Source organism: Prionailurus bengalensis, chromosome B2 (genome assembly GCF_016509475.1).
Source record: "Prionailurus bengalensis isolate Pbe53 chromosome B2, Fcat_Pben_1.1_paternal_pri, whole genome shotgun sequence".
NCBI lineage: Eukaryota > Metazoa > Chordata > Mammalia > Carnivora > Felidae > Prionailurus > Prionailurus bengalensis.
Window position 1 is genome coordinate 65,865,283 of NC_057349.1, and position 24,002 is coordinate 65,889,284.

The window sequence follows — 24,002 nt, forward strand, 5'->3', positions numbered from 1 at the left end:
AGTCCAGTCAAAGGTTAACTGTATTTTCCTTTTTTATGAAAATCTTCCATGGAGCTGAAGGAGTTTTAAAAGCATATAGGCCATATTGTCAGAATGTGATATTCACAGGATACTATAGATATAACTGTCTTTAGGGGGGAAGAAAAGTAAGCTGCACTTCCTCTGATAGTGGATTTGAATGTACCTCGTCACTTCTGTTGTGGGTACTAGGACTATTCTGGGTCCCAAATTTTCTGTTCCCTGTCAAGAATGTCATAGCACCAAAAATAATAATAATAATAATAAAGTACAATACACAGCGAGCACAGCTAAATTATGTAATCTTCGTTTGTGCTAGCAAGATTTGCTATATAAATTGCATCTACTTTGGTTAAAAAAAATACACAGGAAAATTCAATTACTTGGTCAAAATATTAAAGTTATATCTTTAACTAGAACATCACCTTAAAAATTCAAGAGGATATATTACTTTGAAATCAGTCTATGTCACAGATAAGTGTACTTGGATTTTTTTTCAGTAAAAACAAATTTTTGGTGTTTCAGAATTTTTTTCAAATATGATATAGCATTTTAATTCTCCAATCTAGAAAAAAATTAATGGGAATATGTTCACAGATGCAAGAAAAGTTTCTTTATAAAATTATTTTTTATTTCTATGGGAATTCAGTAAGATGATTTCCAAATTCTTAATGAGAACTCATTTTTAAGTTACTTACTCCAAATCTCCTAAAATTCAGAACTGAGTGAACAATGGCCACATGACTGAAATTTCACGATTTGTCCCTACAATATTAGCAATATAAGATACTGGAATAAATGTCACATTTGGAAAAGCACAAAGGTGTGAATATCCAAAAGTGACTATATGAAGTTATGCTGTATCTCACTCTAATATAATTACATTTTCATTAATGTTGCATTGTTCCTGAAGGGAATAATAAATCTGGATTGCCTTTATTATTATATCAACATGGATGATATAGATAGCTAGAGAGAAATCCCTCTTGCTTATTGCACTGATATTAATTTTTTTTCTATTATTTACTAATCATAAACTTACAGACCCAAAATTTAAAGTGGACCTACAAGTTGCATTTCACCTAAAAATAAAAGTATAGTGTGTGACATTCACTCAACAGATATTCCCCAGGTTCTACTATAGAAGTTATTCATTCATTTACTTGAAACTTATTTTGCTTCTTAAATATTTTCATGGACCACTGGAGGAAAATCCTATTTTCTTTTCTTTTTTTTAATTAAAGTATACTTGACACACAATGTTACATTAGTTTCAGACGTACAACTTAGTGATTTCTGCTGGTATTTTGATAGAGATTGCATTAAATCTGTAGATTGCTTTGGGTAGTATTGACATTTTAACAATATTTGTTCTTCCTATCCAGGAGCATGGAATCCTTTTCCATTTCTTTGCGTCCTCTTCAATTTCTTTCATCGGTTTTACAGACTTCAGACTACAGGTCTTTCACCTCCTTGGTTAAGTTTATTCCTAGGTATTTTATTATTTTTGGTGCAAGTTTCTTTTCTTGTCGGAATGCTGTGGCTAGGACTTCCAGTACATAAATAAATTTTAAAAAATGGTATGAGAGGGGCGCCTGGGTGGCGCAGTCGGTTGAGCGTCCGACTTCAGCCAGGTCACAATCTCGCGGTCCGTGAGTTCGAGCCCCGCGTCGGGCTCTGGGCTGATGGCTCAGAGCCTGGAGCCTGTTTCCGATTCTGTGTCTCCCTCTCTCTCTGCCCCTCCCCCGTTCATGCTCTGTCTCTCTCTGTCCCAAAAATAAATAAAAAACGTTGAAAAAAAAATAAAAAAAAAATCCTGTAAAAATTAAGCATTATGAGGAAAAATTAGATTTTTTTTACAGTAGGATCTCAGAGTATACCTAGTCATGAAAAATCACACACACACACACACACACACACACACACTACAGTAAAAGAGAAAACAGCAAGGTGGCCAAAATCCAGAAGTTAGTTAGTAAATTATACTTTGTAACCAGTAAGATAGATCCTAGAGTAGAAGGGACTTCCCTTACCCTGATGGTTCTCTTATTAAATATTATTAGCACACTGCTCCTCGAGGTGAGTGAGATACATCAGAGAACAAGATACTGGCCTTTGTAGATTTTACATTCTAGTAGGGAAAAGAAATAATAAACACCAACAAGTAAATCATATATTAACGTGAGTGCTGTAGAAAAAGCAAAAAGGAGCGAAAGGTAAGGAGACACACAGATTGGTGGAGTAGGGAGGTATGTACTTACAGAGGGTGGTCCAGGTAGTTCTCCTAAAGGACTGATACTGAGCAGAGACCCAAAGCAGCTAAAGAGGCTCCAGGTTTTCTGGAGACAATTCCTCAAAGATAGACCTAAGAAGAGGTGCAGGCTCCTTTAAGGAGCAACTAGGAGGCCTGTGAGAGAGAAGAGAAGCCTGGAGGGAAAAGAGCCAGGGGGAAAATGATGGGAAATGATATCAGAAAGGAAATGGAGGAGAGACAGACATACAGGGCCTTGTAGCCCTAGAAAAGACAGGCTTTTACTCTGGAAAATTGGGGAGCCATTGGAGACTTGCACACAGACAGACATGATCTCAATTTTATTGCTCTGCCCTTAATAACCCTGTATCTTAGGCAGTTATTTAACCTTGTTCAGCTACAGTTTCTTCATCTGTAAAATGAGCATAGCATTTCCAAACTGGCAGTCTTACATTTTAAATTACAGTTTGTACTGTAAACCACCTCACATAGAAGGGCTAAATTAATTACAGCTCTCATTACTAAAATAAAGGGCCCTCCAGGCCACAGAGTGCTCAAGGCAAAGGCTCTGAATTCATCCATCTCTGAACACAAAGTTGAGAGACTAGGGCCATCCTGACTGCTCAGCTGACAACTTCTTCAGTGAAGACACTTGTCTCTGAACTTGGGGAGGTGATCCACCTAGTAAACAAGAACACAGTGAAACGTCATCTGCCCAACCACCAAATTTTAAAATCCTAAATCCAGACGTTATTGAACAGGGACTACTGTCACGGAGCCTAGGGGAAATGCTTCATCACTCATGAGCCAAGCATTCATTGAGTGTGTTCTCTCAACCATGCAGTGTTTTAAGGGCAGAAGGCACATGAATGAGAAGATACATGGTAGATAGACACAAAAATTAAAAGACATGGCCCCTGCCCTCACAGAGTTCATGTCTAGCAAGGAAAGGGGCTTGCAAACAATCAAGCATAATACTTTGTAACAACTGTCAGAGAGCTATGTGCTCACAGTGGAGGAAGACGGCTGAGTCAGTGTCGGGCATCAGGCTGCCTTTCACGGAGGTGGTAAACTCTCGAAGGGCTTATAATTGCAGAGCTGGATCCGAGGCTCTAAACTTTGTCATGCTTCCCTCTATAGCTCACCCTCTCTGTTTTGGATAACTCAAAATATCAGTCATTGCTAAGCATCAAGATAAAATTCTAGTTTTCAAAATGGTGCAAAACTTTTATGCGTGCTAAAATGTAAATTTTTTTCTGAATATTCTGATGTTGTCCCCACGGGGAGGAGGGTGCCTTGTTTTTGCGGTGCCCTGCACATAATATAATCTATTGATTGAAAATTTAGCACCCAGAGATTGCCAGCCAAAAAAAAAAAAAAAAAAAAAAAAAAACAGGGAGGAGAATGGATAGGGGTGTGTCAACACTACCCTTGGGGAGAGTATCCAAAGTTAACTGACGCCTAAACAGCACCTGGAGAAACCTTTGGTAGTCTGGTGCAGCTGGAGGTTGGGATGGAAAGGCTATATATATTGAGGTGAGGTTGAATGAAGCTGAGCTATACGAATAAAGTTCCCTCACACGGCACCCAGAGATGTCCAACTTGCAATCTGTGTTGAAAAATTGACTTTGACATTAAATAGCAGATAATGCAGAGGAAAAGGGAGTGGAAGGGAACAGGCCAAAATGTAATAGGATCTGCCTCGGAGTGTTAAAACTATAAACAAATTATTCTCATTCTTTATTATTCAATTTAAACTTAAAAGTTTTAGAGGCGCCTGGGTGGCTCAGTCAGTTAAGCGTCCAACTGCAGCTCAGGTCATGATCGAGTTCAAGCCCCAGGTCGGGCTCTGTGCCGACAGCTCAGAGCCTGGAGCCTGCTTTGGATTGTGTCTCCCTCTCTCTCTGGGCCTTCCCCACTTGCACACTCTCTCTCTCAAAAATAAATACACATTAAAATTTTTTTTTAAATAATAAAATAAAATTCAAAGTTTCTACAGTGAGCATGTATTATTATTATAATGGGCGAAGAACAAGTTTTAAAAAGTATTGGAAAAAGAGCACCTGGGTGGCTCAGTCGGTTAAGCGGCTGACTTCGGCTCAGGTCATGATCTCATGGTTTGTGGGTTCAAGTCCCACATCAGGCTCTGTGCTGACAGCTCAGAGCCTGACGCCTGCTTCGGATTCTGTGTCTCCCTCTCTCTCTCTGCCCCTCCCCCATTCACACTCTGTCTCTCTCTCTCTCTCTCAAAAATAAACAAACATTTAAAAAAAGTATTAAAAAAAGTATTTGAAAAGAAAAACATCTAGAACAAAATATCTATTAACTGGAGTATTTTTCTAGGTTCCTTATTAGTACCTTGAGAACCCAGTACATCTTGTTGATGACATAGCAGCATCTAACTCAACAAAAAAAAAGCCCTGGCCAAGGACATAGTGAAATGAAATCGCACTACTACAGCAGGGCCCAAGCAGCTATTCTAAACTCTAACTGGATTAAAGGAATTGCCTTTGGACTAGCACATGACGAAAATGGAATCTCTAATTTTAGGATGATATTTAAGGTGTTGGAAAATGATCGTGGGGAAAGGTAATTGAAACACAACAGCCACAGAAGGAAGGAATGCTTGGAAAATAAATTATAAATCATAACAGAATGTAATAAATTAGTTATCACCGCCATTAACAGTGGCCACTTTAATGTATGCTCCCCATAGCATAATGGAATAGAATTTATAATAGGCTTCATTTAAATTCCCAAAATAAAAATGTATTGTGAATTTCCATCCTCCTCAATTTTATTGTAATAATTACATTATAATAATTGTTTCCTTTAAGTTCTGGAACTTGGGAAGATTTTTTTTTCTTCACTCTCATTGTTTTTCTATTTTTCAAATACTCCATTATAATATTTTTGTGATAGAAAAATATCTTTAAATTCCTTATGGAATTTTATTTTATTTTTTTAATGTTTATTTACTTTTTGAGAGAGAGAGGGAGAGAGACAGAGAGAGAGAGCACAAGCGGGGGTGGGGCAGAGAGACAGAGGGAGACACAGAATCTGAAGCAAGCTCCAGGCTCTGAGTTATCAGCACAAAGCCTGACATAGGGTTGGAACTCAGAAACCATGAGATCATGACCTGAGCCAAAGTCAGATGCTTAACTGACTGAGCCACCCAGGCACCCTTCCTTACAGAATTTTAAAAGTAATACAAATCATTTATAATTTCATGCTCAGTACAGCCAATTTTATTTTTATATATTCTGTTTCCATTGGTTTTCTTTTTATGTATCACTATACATAGTTATAATCAACATGAATATTTAGTTTCATATTTTAATTTTACTGAGCATTTAAAAATACATACTTTAATATTATACTGTACTACTCATAATTATCTTTTTTGTAGCTGTGTAGTACAGCATCATGGTCAAATACTGTAATTTACCATAACTGACAGTTTCCTACTTTGGGACATTGAAATTTCTATAACTATTTCTCTACAATGGACAATAATGCTGTAAACATTATTGTATTAAGCTGTCTTTATTTTCTTTTTTGAAATTATTTCCAAAGAAGATGTCTCTGGTGTAAAATTATAAGATTGCTGATTATAAAATTTTGTTCCAATTTACATGGTCACTAGCAATGTCAGAATCACCAGATTCACCTCAGTATTATTAGTATTAGTCATTATTTTTTTTGCTAATTAAGTTGGTGTAAGCCCATACATTCACATAGCTTTAATTTATATTTATTTTATTTCTAGTTAGGTTGAATAGTTTTCTGTCATTTTTTGATACTAGTGGTCTCTCCTGACAGGCTTATTTATACATTTACATTTTGAATTTTGATCCCTTCAAATAAGCTCTTTATGCATTACAAATATTAAGCCTTTTTATATCTTTCCATTGTTTTCCTAATCAAGCATTTTTCTTTGCATTGTAATTTAGTTATTTCAGGTAGTAACATTTTCTGTATTCATGATCAAAGCTGTCAGCTGTGTCCTTTATAATTTCTTCTACTGACCCAAACATCAGGACATTATCATTCCTCTACAGACAAAACAAATATTTTCTGCTACATTTTGACAATTTGATTTTATTTTGAATGATGAACATGTAAGCCTCTTGTGCGTAAAAACAGTGGTGATTCCTTTCTAAGAGAACAATGCCAAGGCAAGGCCTGTAAAGAGTGGGGTTTCAGATGACTGAGTGATAGAAGCAAGAACTGAGATTCTGAAAACTGAGGCCTTTAGCTGTGTAAAAAAACTGAAACCTAGCTCCTATATCACCAATTTGTCAAGGGATGTTTTTAAAATTGTTTTCTGGCAATCATTTCCTCTTTCTGTTGAAGCACCTGTATTGTCTCAAATTGTTCCCATGAAAAATATACTAGTGGTATTGGGGAAAACATGGAGAATTAGCCCAAAGCCAATGGCAGACTAGTCAAACACACTCCTAAGCTCTGGCTGAGAGGAAACCATGGAATGTCATTTTTTGGCCTGGATGCCAGCCCTCAGTTTCCTCATGTTATAGGCCTGAGGATGTTCTGGGTATTAAGGTTTTTTTGTTTGTTTTTTAATACTCCCCAGCTGATTCTTACATACAGGCAAGGTAGAAAACCATTGTAACATTTCATTAAGAAATGTAGAAATAAATCTAATCTGCAAACGGAGGTGACCAAGAGAAAGAACTAGAAACTACTTCTTTTTTCACAACTACCTACATCTTGATGGCAGAATTTCATAGTGGGAACAGAAAAACAGTCTTGGGATATAGCGGAAGTTTTCAGAATATCCTTTACGTCCTCTCTCTTCATCATCTAAGGTTTACATGATCTTTTCCAAACACTGTGAAATAGATTTTCCAAAATGTAGGGAACAAAGTATTTGAAAGCAAATTTTGAATACTGCTAATTAATAGGAAACAGGAGAGGGTTGGGAGAGATAAAGGGTTGTATTTTAAACTTCTTTTATCTCTAGGCACAGATCTTCCACTGGGTCAGGTTCCCCACACCTGGGAGGATTGCCCGCAGGGAGTGGGACTTCCAGGGAGCATCTCACTCTATTGGCATCTTGCTTTCTGTGATTAGGTGTTGTGCAGACTGATGCTCACATGAGCTTATGTACCCATAACCCACATCTCCCAGAATGCAAGGGAAGAGAGCCAGATATGATTGGAGAGCAGATAGCCAGGCTTGGCTGAAAATGTAGCCCCATCTAGGTGCCTTAAAATTCACTAAACGTCTTAAGCCTCTAGGAATCATGTGAAAGACATTTAATGTGCTATTAACCTCACGGGAAAGAAAATGGACATCTCAAGATAGTTATGAAGGAGAAAGGCTGCATTTTCCCCATTTTTGTGGCTTTGAAATAAGGAGAAAAAATTCCTAACTCAGCCCTTGCTTCAGTACATGCCAGCAAAGATATATTTCCTATTCATTTGCTCTGACCTAACCTACAAAAAATATCTCTTTAAAGACTGAGAATTTAATTTATGCCTTGAACAATCAAGTTATTAGTGGTATAACATTCCACAGTAAGGTGTATTTGGATATGATGCAGTTGGTGACTGACTCCCATCTTCTGCCCCGCCTGTATGGCTAAAACTAAAGTATGGCTAAACTAAAGCTAACTGTAAACAGTATGGCTAAACTAAAGCTCTTATTGGGGTACAGGACAGGGGCGAGGTGAAGCAGAGTTAAGCTGGATGGAAACTGTCTCGTAATCATTTGGGATGTTTCCAGTGTCATTCACAATCAGTGAGAACATTATAGTTTCATTATCTTTGCCTTTTGTGCCTATTGTAACAGTACACACCTGCTGATAAAGTTTTCCACTAACCTCATAATTAAAGGACCTAGTATTTTATGCTATTTAATTGTTTTGGACATACATCATTGTGTTATGGCTGGTTACATGGAATTTTCAAGCAGATAAGCTTGAAAGCACAGGCATCGCAGGATCTGCCTTCCTTGTAGCCTCTCCAGTGTTCCCCAGCTTTCTGAGATATGAAGTGGGACCATGTTAGAAGTACCTCTCATTAGAGTTCAGATGAGGAAAGCAGTCACATATTCCTTTTTTGAAGGACAACGTAAAATACTTTTGTGGATTCTGTCCTGAGGATCCTGATTAAGTGCATTATTTGATATTTCTTGAAGGGAGCTAACATCTGGACATCTCAAAGTGTTCCGTAATAGCACCCAATGACCATCCAGCCTCCATGGGACCTATTTCTAGGTCTCCTTCGGCACTTGGCCATGGAAATCACACTCCTCTGAATACAGTTCTCTCTCAGTGTTATGGGATCACTTCAGCTGAGACCATGAGAGCCAGGTGCACACAGTCATGTGGATGAAAATGTAATGCAAGAGAAGGGAGTCCAGATGACAAGAAAAAAGAAAGACAAATCTTGAAGGAGTCAGAAATGAGTCTCAGGGTTAGGAAATATTTAATTAATAGTGCAGCTCCAAAACCCAACTCCCCACATTTAAATTCTGGTTCTGTCACTTACTCTTCATTTGTCCATGGGAAAGCTTCTCAGCTTTCTGTGCCTTGCTTTCATAGTCTGTAAAATAGGGCATTATTTAATATAATATGACATATATTATATTAAATATACGCTTATATTTCATTTTAATATCATGTTAAATATAACAATAAAACATTATTACCCATACCTCTTGTGGGATTTGAAGCAATTAATTAAATTTCTTGGCACATAATTAGATTTCCCTAAAAAGCGCTTATCACAGTTATTATCATCATTATTATTGTCCTTGAGTGAAGATTTAGAAACCATGAAGAAAAGTTTTCCCCACTGTGTTAGTTTCCTAGGGATGCCATAACAAATTACCACACACTGGGTGGCTTGAAACAACAGAAATTTCTTCTCTCACAGTTCAAGAAATCAGGGCAGCAGCAGGGTTGGTTCCTTCTGGAGACTCAGGGAGAAACCATCCCATGCCTCTCTGTTTTGTGGTTGCCCAGAATTCTTCGTGTTCTTGACTTCTAAATGCACTATTCCAGTCTCCACTTCCATCTTTTCTTTGTTCCTGTATCTTCTCCTTTTCTACCTTATAAGGACATTTTCATTGGATTTAGGGCCCACCCTAACCCAGTATGACCTCATCTTCAACCTTACCTTAATTACATCTGCAAACACCCTTATTCCAAATAAGGCCATATTCTAGTGTTCCAAGTGCATATGAACTTTAGGGCAATACTATTCAGCCCACTCCACCAACTAAAAACAGGTTAGGATCAAATCGGAGGAAGAAATTGCAAACAGTTCCTGCAAGAATGTCATCTAACCTTGGGCATGTTGTGCACTGAAAGGGCTGTGTTGTGTAGGTGGTCAATCAAGCGAAATGGGCCAGCTACCCTCAAGCTCATCACTGAGTTAGAACCAAGTGTCAGACTGGGTCAATACTCTCATTTAAACTGTCATGAACTGGGGCACCTGGGGGGCTCAATCGGTTGAGCGACTGACTTTCGCTCAGGTCGCGATCTCACAGTTCCTGGCTTTAAGCCCGGCATTGGGCTTGTAGCTATCAGCTCAGAGTCCACTTTGCATCCTCTGACCTCCTCTCCTGGTCTCTCCCCCACCCATGCTGTCTCTCTCAAAAATAATTAAATATAGGGATGGGCTAAATGGTAAGGGGCATTAAGGAATCTACTCCTGAAATCATTGTTTCACTGTATGCTAACTAATTTAGATGTAAATTTTAAAGAATAAAAAATTAAAAAACTAATAATAATTTAAAAAATAAACTGTAGCAAACTCTTCTGGAGAAAAGTTGAGAACATACCCCCCAGGGATATGCTGCACCAATGAGGCTTGCGATGATCTCTCTCCCCTGCTCTCTCCTGGCATGTTGCACGCCACTCCTGAACCCATTATGGAACCCTGAACCCATGCTGACACTGGGTAATGCAATGTAAAGCGCAAAGGCTTCACAGACTCCGGAACTGGATTTTAACCACATGCTCCGCAACTTACTGTCTCCACTGACCACTTTTGTGGCCTCACGTGAGATACTTACCTTCTCTAAGCCTCAGTTTTGGCTTCTAAAAACCAAGCATAATATCACCACCAACTGGGAGAGTTGCTATAAGTGAGAAAACTAATCGTTGCAGAAGCTTCACCTAAGTGCCTGGCATAAATGTCAATGAGTGGTTGCTATTATTTTCATTATCGTGAAGTGGTAGCTCTGTCTTACCCTCTCACTAGGCTTGAGGGCAGGAAGGCCAGAAGGACCATGAAGAAGGGTTATGAAGACCCATTTACATATCTTTCCATACCACTACTTCTGCTCTCAGCACACAACAAACTGAGTAACCACACAGTAAATAGTCTAAATGATGCACCAGCTGCAGTCCAAATATAAGCACTGCTTCAGTGAATGGACTTCTAATAGCCTTTTAGGATTTTGAACCCAACCAAGACAACTCACGGCAAATTCTCTTCTTTTCATGACTTAGCAAATGAACACTGGGCAGAGCAAAGGCAACAGAAAGCGGTGTTAATCCTTTAGTGCACCTTAACATTTAAGGAGGCTGAAATAGTATTTAGAGGCTACATAACTCATCTCTCATGAGTGTATTTTTATTACTTTATTTACTTTACTACCAAGGTAATACATGTTCATTGTAGAAATTTTAGAAAATTATAGCTAAGTAGGGTGCCTGGGTGGTTCAGTCAGTTAAGCTTCCGACTCTTGATTTTGGTTCAGGTCATGATCTCATGGTTTGTGAGTTTGAGCCCCACATTGGGCTCCATGCTGACAGTGCAAAGCCTGCTTTGGATTCTCTCTCTCTCTCTCTGCCCCTTCCCCACTTATGCTCATGCACTCTGTCTCTCTCAAAATAAATAAACATTATATAAATATATATATATACACATATATATATAGCCAAGCAAAAAGAATAAAATCATTCTTAATCCCAGATATATAGATTTTTTTTTAGAGGCACCTGGGTGAGTTAGTTGGTTAAGCATCCGACTTCGGCTCAGGTCATGATCTCGCAGTTCATGAGTTGAGTCCCCTCTCGGGCTCCATGCCTACAGCTTGGAGCCTAGAGCTTGCTTTGGATTCTGTGTCTCCCTCTGTCTCTGCCCCTCCCCTGTTCTCTCTTTCTCTCTCTCTCAAAGATAAACATTAAAAAAGATTTTTTTAAGATATATAGATTTTTTTAAATAATAAATTGTGACATTATCCCAGTCCCTAGTCTTAAACATCATTTTTAACAGCTTCCTAATATTTCATTGTATAAACCTACCAATATTTATTTAACCCATCCCCCATTCCAGAAATGTTAACTTGTATTCAATATCTTGTTGCTGAAAACAAAGCTTCAATGGTATGAGCTTATTCCTTATGAATTGTATAAGTCTTTATTAATTTGGTATTTATTATAACCCTTCCCCCTTTTCCAAATTTTGCAATTAACCCAAAAGTTAATTTTCTTGATTTATTAAGAACTGATTTGATTGTCCAATCTGAAAATCTCTCAGCTTTGGCTGTACTATCTTAAGCAAACTCTCTTCTGAGCTGCCGGTTTCCAGTAACCTATAAGTAGTCAGTATTCTTGGAGTAGCTGCTTACACACTTGTTCAGGGCCTGGGGCTAATGGGGTCAATGACATGGGCTTCAAGCTCTATATTTACAGGCCAGTTAGTTAAGTATCCAAAGACTGTTTCCCTAATTCCAAACAGCTGTTATTTGAATGCTGGCAGTTAGTTTCAAAAGAACTGGGCAAAAGAGCACGGGTGGATCAACACAAATCCATCACCACGACTGGAAAGACAGTGTGTCAACAGCTTCATCTTTCCCGTGGAAAACAGCTCAGAAAGGTACTCATCTCAAATCACATAAAATTAATGAGGTTGTAGGAAAAGGAGGAGGAATAACATGGGGAAAAACAATTGGCTGGCCTTACACATATCTCGGTTTATAAGCTTAGTCTGTGAGTTCCCCCTTATTCCCATGTGAGACAAATTCAGCAAACATGTTGTAAACTGCTGGTGGTGGTATTATTTAACTGGTAATCTTCTCTTGCAGCTGACACAGCGCTTGGCACTGATGATGTATATGATGAAAAGGGCTGCCAGTGTGACGTATCAGTAGAAGACCTCACCCCACCGCTTAAAACGGTCATTCGAGCTATCAGGTTGGTGGAAAACCTTTGACAAAATGAGTCAGAGACCTACCTCTGATTATGTGAATGACTATGTTGCTAAGTGCTTTTTCCTACAGGTAAACCTCCTGAAATAATTAGTTTCTCTGTTCCTATTCATTCATTCTCTGTGCCTATTAAATTCTGAAATATATTTTCTTAATACAAAATTCTACTGTGCGCAACACAAAGTGCGTTATATAAAAGGTCGGCAGGATTTGAAATGCCAGGCCATGCCAGAGAGATTCCATGAGAATTGGCTCACCAGAAGAATTTGTGGCTTTCAGGACATTTAGTGTATAGATCCAGTTGGATTTTTAAAATTATTTTTATGACTTGATGCTCCAATCCATGTTCTGTATCTTGTGTCAAGGAAAAAATCCCACGAGGTTGTTTCAAAACAGGTTGAGTTCTAAAAAAGAGGTAACCTGGGGCGCCTGGGTGGCGCAGTCGGTTAAGCGTCCGACTTCAGCCAGGTCACGATCTCGCGGTCCGTGAGTTCGAGCCCCGCGTCAGGCTCTGGGCTGATGGCTCGGAGCCTGGAGCCTGTTTCCGATTCTGTGTCTCCCTCTCTCTCTGCCCCTCCCCCGCTCATGCTCTGTCTCTCTCTGTCCCAAAAATAAATAAACGTTGAAAAAAAAAAAAAAAAAAATTTTAAAAAAGAGGTAACGTAAAGTACTGGGCAGTGACTTGCTCCTATCCTGCTGAAATATAATGTCAAACACTGATCTTTTGTTTTTTAAGTTTTTATTTAAATTTCAGTTAGTCAACATACAGTGCAGTATTAGTTTCAGCTGTACAGTATAATGATTCAACATTTCCATACAACCTCAGGTGCTCATCACAGCCAAGTGCGCTCCTAAATCCCCATTGCCTCTTTAGCCAATCTGCCCACCCTCTCCCTACTGGTAACCATCAGTTTGTTCTCAATAGTTAAGAGTCTGTTTCTTGGTTTGCCTCTCTTTGTTTTCCCTGCTGATTTGTTTTGTCTCTTAAATTCCACAAATGAGTGAAATCATATGGTATTTGTCTTTTTCTGACTGACATCATTTTGCTTTGCATAATATTCTCCTACTCCGTCCATGTCGTGGCAAATGGCAAGATTTCATTCTTTTTATGGCTAATAGTCCATTGCATATATATATCACATCTTCTTTTCCTTTTTTTTTTTTTCAGATCTGGGTTAGGTTTAGAGTTAAGGCCATGGTGAGGCTGTTTGCCTGGTATCCTGCAGTTTTGAGACCTCCCATAAGGTTAGGGTTAGGAGTTAGGAGCAGGGTTAGGGTTCAAATTAGAGTTAGGTTTAGGGTTAGGATTAGCATTAGTTTTTAGGAGTCATGGGTAGGGCTAGGGTTCAGGTTAGAGTTAGGTTTAAGGTTAGAGTATGTGCCTGGTAGCCTGCAGTTCAGAGACCTCTCCAGAGACTAAAACCCCATCGTTCTTCTCTGGTGAGAATACACATGGCAGCCATCCACCAGGCCGAGGCAAGGAAGGAATTTGGGCCTCTAAATACTCTTTAAATAGATATTCAGTTTAAACACTGATCTTAGCATGCTTTCTCTCCCAATGGCAAAAGCTAAAAGCATACCCAAAGTAACTTACATTTATACTTCCAGGATCCACTCCCTCCAAAACCCAGCTTCTGGATTAAATAAACTGCTGCGTGCTCATCCTACCTAGTTTTGATCCCTTTGGGAGAATTTTAATCTGTCAGGGAACCCAGAGTGACTCTCTTGCAAAGAAATACCTCTGGTCTTTTTGGCTTTCTCTGTCTCTTACCAAAAAGCCAAAAGAAAACATAAAATATCCAACCCAATATAGCTCTTCAGATACTTAGTCTAATTTCAGAGATTAGCGTGACTGATTATTTACTGCTATTTTTAGTTGGTCATTTAGTATCATTAGACATCGCTTTACTTGATGTTTGGGAATCACTGGGAAAGCAGAAATGAGTTATAAAAGATTTTGGTAAATGTTTGTGATGGCAAAGCAAATCATGGTTGATGAAAATGTGTACCTCTAGAAGATACTTAAATCTTATCTGTAATGGCACTCCCCCACCCTGGCCAAAAAAAAAGTGAAGTAAAACTTGGTTACTTCTCAACAGAACCCTCAAGCAACAAACCCTATAAGTAGGGGACCAACCTTCTTTTGTGCTCTGGGCCATCCCAGAGTATGCCTCTTGTCTCATCATAATTGGTCATTGTTAACACACCCCGTCTTTCTCAAAGTATCCCAGTATGGACAATTGTATGATCACACTACTCCAGGGGAACCTAGAAGACTTAGGTAATATTAAAGCCCAGAAAACCCAAGAATATGTAGTAAAATTATGCCTGAAGTCTTCAATTAAAGGAACAGAAAGGACCTGAACAGCATTGTCCAATATAGTCACCAGTGGCCACATAAATCTAATTAAATTTGAATTAAAATTAAATAAAATTTAAAATTCAGTTCATCAGTGGCACTATCCACTTTTAAAGTGCCCAAGAGCCACAAGTGGCTACTATACTAGGCACAGAAGATATAGTCCATCATCTTTGCAGAAAGTTTTACTGGACATGGCTGGCTAAGAAGTCACCTTGAAATTCTCTGCATTCATTCATTATACCCCTCAAAGACCCTAATGTGAAGGTGGAGTAGTTCATCCACAGATTAGTGTGACTTGCAACAAGTACCATAAAATCTTATCTAATGGGAACAGATTAGGTTTCCTAAAAGTCATACTTAACCCAATTTGTTCATTTCCCAAGACCTTCCATAGCTTTCTGCTTTTGCCTCACACCCTATAAAAAGAATTGTGAGCTGAATGAAAGAAAATGAAATAGGTTTATTCTGCGAGCTAAGCACTTTAGTGGCAGCTTAAGACTTACTTTTGTACCATCCTCTTGAAACTTGCCTGATTTTTGTGAAGTCCTTTGCAGAATTCCCTTGCTTTTCAGAATCCTTTCTTGGTTCTTATTTTTAACAGGACTTTATTATTTACATGTATCTCCTTTTTGTGAATTTCTGAAGCTTTCTGCTTGCTACTTTGTGACATTCAAGGGGGATGTTTTTCTCTCCCATATCCAGATTCTGCTTGCTGGGTTTTTAAAAACTGATTTCCAAGTTCCCCTTAAAATTCACGGATTCTCTAAAAACATAATAGCTACACCCAAGAGCTAATAACTTAATTGGAAATATTTGACTTACAGTAATACTTACTGTCTTAAAATACGTGATTAAAAGACCAACCCATATAATCAGCAGTTCAGAAAAGGAGTCTGTTGGTATAAATCCCTAAATCTTATGCAAAAGTGTCCTTTTCTTGATTCAGCTAAATAAATAAGCTGAATAGCAGTTGACTGGAATGTCTTTGGCCAGAACATACCCATTTCTTACAGCTCACCTAAAATGCTGTTTTATATGTATGTTGCTGATTGCAATTGTGAACCATCTATTATTCATCTCTAAAACAGCAACTTTGTTTTGGCATTTTCCTTGTTATTTCTCGATTGTTTGATTATTTACTATGAGTGGTTGAATATACCTTTTGTCTTCCAGTTGTTCTTACAATAATAATAGTTTTTCCTAAGAGCCAAATTAAAATTTAGATGTATAACAGAAAATATGTATTCCACTGCAAGGATGACAACATGGAAAGCAATGCTACTGCACCCACAAAGGGCAAAATAGGAGTTCTCGTTTGGGTTATTAATATTTATTGAGCATCTGCCATTTTCTAATTTGTATTTATTTTTGAGAGTAAAGATTCTCTGAGATGACTAAAGCCACTGTCTTAACTTGTCTGGATTACATTCTCCAAATGCACTTGGAGACTTTTTTTCAATGAATGACATCACTTTTTATAGTAATAAACAATGGCTGTTCTTAGACATTTCCAAAATACATCTTAAAAGTGAGAACAATACTTAGTTTTGTGTAATCCCTCCAGGATTATCACAGATTATTCTCAAAATATTATTTAGTGGGAATGCACAAAGTTGCCAGAGATGTGTTTTAAACCCATATCTGGGAGGGAAGATTACACTTACTTCTAACAAAAGTTCTGTATCCTGTTAATGATTTTTTTTATCTTGTTAATTATTTAATTCAAATAATGTTAAGTCTCTTTTCATTCACTCATAGAAATTAGTTTCTAAATAGAAAATTGACATTGGCAGGGAAATAAGCAGATTGGCAGGCAAACTGATAAACTCTTGAACTTTCTACACACTCACTTTTCATTATATCATGGTACATTCATCTGCTAGGGCCACCACAACAAAATACCACGGACTGGGTGGCTTAAACAACAGAAATTTATTTTCTCACAGTTCTGGAGGCTAGAAATGCAAGATCAAGATGTCAGCAGGGTTGTTTCCTCTGAGGCCTCTCTGGCTTGCAGGCAGATAGCACCTTCTCACTGTGTCTTCACATGGTCTTCCCTCTGTGCTCCCACATACCTGAGTCCAAATCTCCTCCTCTTATACTAGCCCCAGTCAGGTTGGATTAGGCCCTACCCTCATGGTCTCATTTCAACTTAATCACTTCTGTTATTAAAGTCCTGTCTTCAAATACAGTCACAATAATACAGGTACTAGGGGCTAGGGATTTAACATTTGAAATTTGGGGGTACACAGTTCAGCCATAACACATGGCAAGATACCAGTTTTCCTATCACTGTTTAAAAAATATTTTCTCAGGCAACAATACCAAAAATTTCCAATTAAAAGTAAACCCACAAATTACCTAGATATGTTCCCTCGCAATATCAAACATCTGGATATTTGAGAATATCTGAAGAGGTTGACTATTACCTTTCAAGCTTGTACTCAGCATTGTGTAAATACTATCTAAGTGAGAATCTTGTGTAATATTTCACACAAAAATTAATATATGCCCCTTAATTCAAAATAATAAATATAAATAAATAATACATAATAAATAAGTTTTTAAAGTTATATCCAATACAAGTCTATTTATAAAAGCATTCTAGAATAGTAACTTTTATAATAATTTTTTAATTTGAGTTGAACACAATGCTACATTATTTTTAGGGTACAGTATAGTGATTCACCTTCTCTATATGCTTTGCTCACCCCAACTGTAGCTACCACCTGTCACCATACAACACTATACACTATTATTGACCATATTCCCTATACTGTGCCCTTTATTCATGTGACTGACTTATTCATTCCATAACTGGAAGCCTGTATCTCCTAGTCCCCTTCACTCTTTTTGCCCAACCTCCCACCCCACTTACCTCTGGAAATCATCAATTTATTCTCTGTATTTGTAGGTCTGATTCTGCTTTTTATTTGTTTATTCATTTGTTTTGTTTTTTAGATTCCATATAGGAGTGAAATCATAGAGTATCTGTCTTTCTCAGTCTGATTTATTTCACTTAGCACTATACCGTCTAGGTTCATTTATATTGTCATAAATAGCAAGATATCATCCCTTTTATGGATGCATAATATTCCATTATATATATAGCACATACTGTTTATCCATTCATCTTATGGTATTTCAATTTTTAATTTTTTGAGGACATCCATACCGTCTTCCACTGTGGCTGCACCAATTTACATTCCCACCAACAATGCAAAAGGTTTCCTTTCTGTCCACATACTCACCAACACTTGTTATTTCTTGTCTTTTTATTATTTTAGTTCTCAGAATAATAATTTTTAAAAATACAAGAGAAATGTTTGTATTTGTTTTCCTATACTGAACTGGCTAGATAAATTCTTAGATTTGCACACCTAGGCAACACAGAAGTGCTGTGTAGACGATTTATTAGGCAATCTGCGAATGAGCTCTGTCTGTTAAAATGATGCAATGCAAAGCTCACTTGCTTCTTACCTGCATTTTTTTCATAGAATTACTATAGCTAAGATCAAAGCCATTCTCAGTGAGATCTTCAACAACTGTTCTCTTGTCAGCTTGTCTTACACAACTATTTTGGTCAGTCGTCAAGAAATGAATCAGAATACCATACAACCTATTCTTCTTGTAAAGATAATCTAAACAACCCAATGGACATTACTCGGTATTCTGAACAGAAATGACCAAGAAGCTGTTGGTTATATCCTGTTCTTGACTTCTCTTAACATAATCACCACACCTGCTATATTTGACTTGTACGCACCCTATTGTTTCTGAAGGTCAAACCAGCCTTCTAGAAAACCAAATGAATAAAGTTTGGGAGGAAAACTCAAAGAATTCTTTAGTTGAAGCTGCAGCCAACTTTACCCTGGTGCCATTAGCTAATTCTATCCCCAGCCCCCACCCTCCTGAGAACTGCTCAGGAGAAGTGATCCAAGAAATGACAGCCTCTGTGTGAGCTTGGGCAACTCATGTCAGCTCTCTGTGCCTCGTTTCCTTATTGGTGAAGTGAGGATGGTAATAGTATTGACCTTGTAGAGTTGTGGTGAGGATTAACTGAATTGACATTTGCAGAGCACTCAGAACCGTGCTGGGCACATGGAAGCACTACGTAAGAGCTATTTTAACCTCCAAGTGTCTGAGCTCCTTACTGTCTTCCCAGCATGCTGCCTACTCTGCCCATCCTCCACTCAGGCCAGACCGACTCCCATGTATATCATGGGAGAGGAGCACTTCTTTCTCTCTTCTGAGGGGTGCTCCCAACTTCCAAATGTTTGTAGCCTTGCCTGCCTGCACCTCCTTCCCCAGGAAGCACTTGCTGTTACCCTTTGAAGTTATGTCCTCACCACCTATGCTGAGGAATCACTCAGAGTAACGCCACTCAGGGCTGAAAGGGCATTTTTTTCCATGCAACCATGAGGCAATGTTCCAGGTAGATTTATCCCCCTTCCTCCTCTGGATGAGTTTGCTGCCTTCCCAGGCACCCTCCCAAGAAAAGGACTGTGAAAGGGAGAAGTTATTTCTCCTTTTCCTCCCCTGCCCTCACAGAGGCCTGACTATAAACTCTTTAGTTCCTCCCAAAGGATCCTACGCTCTAAAAAAAAAAAAAAAAAAAAAAAAAAAAAATGGTAGAGTTCTACTTTGCACCAGACACCAGGATAGACATTAACAAGAAAAATGGATTCCTGCTTAGAGTTTTGAAGGGCTGACAGAAAAGTACAGAGTCAATTATGATACAGAGCAACATATTGCTACAATGATAGAAGTCCAGGATATTTGGGCAGAAAGAATGTTGGCACTTATGTGCGAGATGGCATTCGGGAAGTCTTTCTGGAAGAAGGGGTTTTTAGCAGAGATCTGGTGACTTGGTAGGTACCAGCCAGGTTATTGAAAAGGGTGTGAGTTTAGCAGAGGGAACTGCAGTTGCCAAGAACCAGATCTGAAGATGGCATTAGAAAGTATATGTGCTGGTAGGGGGTAGAGAACATAGGGAGGAGAGGTCAGACTCAAGGGAGGAACAGGAACCGTTTTAACAAGCAGGAAGGCATGGAGGCTAAGTACAGACATAAATTTGTCAGACTGGTGTTTTATTCTAATACTTAGAACAATGACTAACCACAGTGCAAGGAACAGATTGGAAAGAGGGGACCATTGTTGTTACAATACCTGGATCTGCTGGGAGCCTGAGCCAGCCAGTCGTGAAGGATGGATTCCACAGCTCTTTGGACAGGAGACAATGACAGGATTGGAGATTTACTGGTTGGAGAAGACGGAGTGAAAGAGCAGGAGGAATCAGGATGGTACAACTAGGGGGCTAGTCACACAGAGGCTGGCTTGTGGGAAGATGGTGCGTTGTTGCAACTGTTGAGTTTGCACAGTTACGGTGGGGCCCCTCAGGCAGATGAAGCCCTGGATCTGAAGTCCCAGAGAAAAATCTGGAATGGGAGCAAACTTCGTAGTCATCAGCACAGACATAGATGTTTTGCAGAAGTGTCATCCCAAGGAGAGTATAGGAGTAAAGAGAGAAGATGGTCACCACAGAAGTTAAGGCTCATAAACCTGTAGGGAGCTGCAAAAGGAAGAAGGCTCAGGTGAAGACTAATGAGGAAGCCAGACTGAGGGAAACTGGTGGGGGCGGGGGGGGGGGGGGGGTGGCGGAGGATGGGCTAGTAGACAGTGCCTAGGAGCAGGAGGCCCAGGTCCACTGTGTTCAGTGCTGCTAAGAGATCAAGATGATAAAGTGTGAGAAAGTCATTTGGAAGTGGCAACCAGGAGGTCATCAGTGACTTTGGGGAAAAAAACAATAGTGGCAAAAGGGTTGGAAGCCAGACTGTAAGCAAAACATTTTTTAGAATTATCTATCAGAATCTTTCATTCTAATAAGAACCTAGATAAAATGTCAAGAATTTCTTTGCAACTAGCAAAGACTCATCAACTCTTCTAAAATTGCTCAGATCTGATCAGCAAAGAGAAGACCCATGATGATGTGTCAGAGTCTCTCAAGTGATTATGCAAATCAGGCCTCTCTGGAACCCTGGGTTGGGTGACAAGGTTTTCCAGTTTTCTTGCCCTTGCATTCTTCCTATTCTGAAAGGCAGCTACAGAACCATTCTTTTGACCATCCCCTAAAATGCATTCTCATCTCTGAATCCTTCTTAAATCTCACTCCATCCTTCAGACAAGAACACTCCACAAATAGAGAAGAAGAGGCACATGTTTGCCGTTGTGGGTTTTTGTTAAATCTACAAGCTGTTTAATCATCACCAGTTCTTAATTTTGCTGATAGCATCTCTGCTATTTTAGCAGAGGTGATGAGTCTTTGTTTGCAAGTCACTGTTAAGACATTCTTGTCAGCCAAGTCTCTGGCATGTTACAGTAAAGGACGCTGTTAGAAGAACATTTTAGGGATCATTTAGCACATATTTTTAAAATCAGCTAATCTATTCCCTGGAATATTCTTTTTGTTTGTTTCTGTTTTGAAGATAATTGCTTGTGGCCACATTTCGCTCTGAGGCTGCATTAAACTAGTGTTTTCACTGAAGACACACTTACTTTGCAGCCTCTAATTTCTAACCTTTTATTTGGTTATAATTTAAACTGAAACTCCCATTCATTGCTATGACTAAAAATATTCAAGAGCAATCAACATGTATGGGTACTTTATTTATTTACTTATTCACTTCATATTTTAAAGTTTATGCAGGGGCGCCTGAGTGGCACAGTCGGTTAAGCGTCCGACTTCAGCCAGGTCACGATCTCGCGGTCCAGGAGTTCGAGCCCCGCGTCAGGCTCTGGGCTGATGGCTCAGAGCCTGGAGCCTGTTTCCGATTCTGTGTCTCCCTCTCTCTCTGCCCCTCCCCAGTTCATGCTCTGTCTCTCTCTGTCCCAAAAATAAATAAACGTTGAAAAAAAAATTAAAAAAAAAAAGTTTATGCAGAATTTTATACTCCTGGGAAAACAAAATTCCCAAATTTAGTTACTGGATCAGTGCTCACAAAATCCTAAGAGGAGAGTTAACCATTTGCAGACTTGCGTGAATCTAGAAGTTCTTGCTTGAGTTCTACTATTCTTATCCCCTTTAAAAAAAAAAATGTGTAGGAGAGTCCACCAAATCCTGAATATAAAGCATAATAATAACAAGCATTAGAAAAACAACTCTACATCCAGTGTGGCAGCAGTGTGGTCACAGAACTGGTCCTGTGGCTGATCCCTAAGTCAGCCACATGGGGTACCTGACTGCCCCTGCAGTGAGGACATCTGATAGACTGTGTAGAAGTGCTGGTCAGTCCATCCAGGAACTCCTGAGGCTCTTTCCCTGGCTAGTAGCCTGATCTAAGATGAAAGAAGGGTAAAGGAGTTTGGGATATATAATTCTATAACTAATGTTGAAAGGTTTTCAGAGTCTAATGTGTACACAAATGTAAATCTGCATTATTAAATCATGTTTATGTATTAACAAAGAAGGAACATTAATAAATCATCCAAACAGGTAACACATATGCCTTTAAGAAGTGACCCAAAATTTCAGGTTCCACAAACCTAGTTATCGTGGCAAACTTGCTCCATGATCAATATCATCCCCTGACCAATCTCTGAAAGGCAAAAGAGGTTGCTGTGGGGAAGTTTCAGTAATTAGAAGGCCCTGTATCACTTCAAGAATGAGTCCAAGGACTCTTATTTTTAAGGCAGATGGATGCTGTATTTCTTGTGAAGAGTCAGAAGTCACGGGGTAGAATCATCCAAACTGGGAAAGAGAGGGATATGGAATGCATATCAGTACAGTAAGCCAATCCAACTGGTCAACATCAGGTAAGAAAAGAGGTCAGCAGGAGAAACACACATCTATGCCAAAAATATAAGATCTGGAAACATAAGGGGCCATTTGTGCGGCCTGGACAAATTCGGTAATATAGGGTGCCTGGGTGGCTCAGTCGGGTAAGTGTCTGACTTCAGCTCAGGTCATGATCTCATTGTTCGTGGGTTCGAGTCTTCCCTCCATCAGGCTATGTGCCGACAGCTCAGACCTTGGAGACTGGAGCCTGCTTTGGATTCTGTGTCTCCCTCTCTCTCTGCCCCTTCCTCTCTCTCTCTCTCTCTCTCTCTCTCTCAAAAATAAGCATTAAAAAAAAATTTTTTTAAGAAAATAAAAATTTGGTAATATAATCCCCAGAGGTGGAGGTACAAAGGGTGAAGGACTGTCATGTCCTGAAATTGCTTCCTATCGCTAATACTAATCTGAGTTAGCACTCCTGCTGGCCTGAACCTCCCACCACCTTGCTCTCACACACAGTCTGCCCTACCAGACGCGAAGTGCTCAAGCAGCAAGATTTATTTTCTTCATCACTGTGTGCCTGGTATCCAGCACAGAGCCTGGCATGTGGTGGGCACTCAATAAATGTCTGATAGGTGAGTGATAGAATCCATGAGTGAATTCTTGAATCCCACGCATCAGACACGCTTGTGGCATCGCTCAGGGAAGTGGCCACACTGAGCTCATGTAAAGAGCTTCAGGCTCTGAACAAATGAGGCTCTTGGATCCTGTCAGAGCTCCCGGCCACGGGGGCTGCTGCCTCCACCAGGACTGGAGAGAGAAGAAACTGGAGACAGATAATCACTGGAGCCTCCTTCACCTCTGCCAGCTCCTTTTCAGCAGAGGCAGTGCTCCTCCTGCACCTAGCACACACCCCAGCACGCAGTGGTAGGCGCTCCACGAACACTTACTTAAAGAAAATCAATCAGTCGTCGCCCGGCACTCCCTTTCCCTTCCGAAAAACAAATGGAACTTCTTAACTATTCCTTGTATGAGACTTCAGGCCTCACGCAGGGAGGGGGTCAGGAAACATTCAGGTTCTGATTGGAGGCCTGACGCCAAAGCACACTGACCCTCTGCCTTATGGGTATGACAGGTGTAACAAAGAAGACCTAGCAACACCCACCATCACTTCTTTGCGTGGGGGCAGAGAGCAAGGAAATCTTTCTGCCATCTCCCTCTTCCCACCTCCATTTCAGAGGCTCTGAACCTGAGCTGCACGTTAGAATCCCCTGAAGAGTTTTACAAAATCTCTGAACCACACCCTGGATCAATTACAACGGAGGTGGGACCCAGGCATGGGCGTTTTTTACAGCTCGCGGCCGGTTCCAGTGAGCAGCCAAGCTTGGGAAGTGAGGCTGTGCTTACAG

The 24,002-nt window shown here is 39.5% G+C and overlaps 1 protein-coding gene across 2 annotated transcripts in view; it reads left to right on the top strand.

Moving 5' to 3' along the window:
- Positions 1 to 24,002, top strand: part of KCNQ5 (potassium voltage-gated channel subfamily Q member 5) — a 517,269-nt gene that overhangs the window by 477,806 nt on the left and 15,461 nt on the right. For both annotated transcript variants that reach the window (XM_043591809.1, XM_043591810.1), the window contains one exon: positions 12,335 to 12,443. In XM_043591809.1, the coding sequence (XP_043447744.1) occupies positions 12,335 to 12,443 (109 nt within the window). The remainder of the gene's footprint in view (positions 1 to 12,334; positions 12,444 to 24,002) is intronic.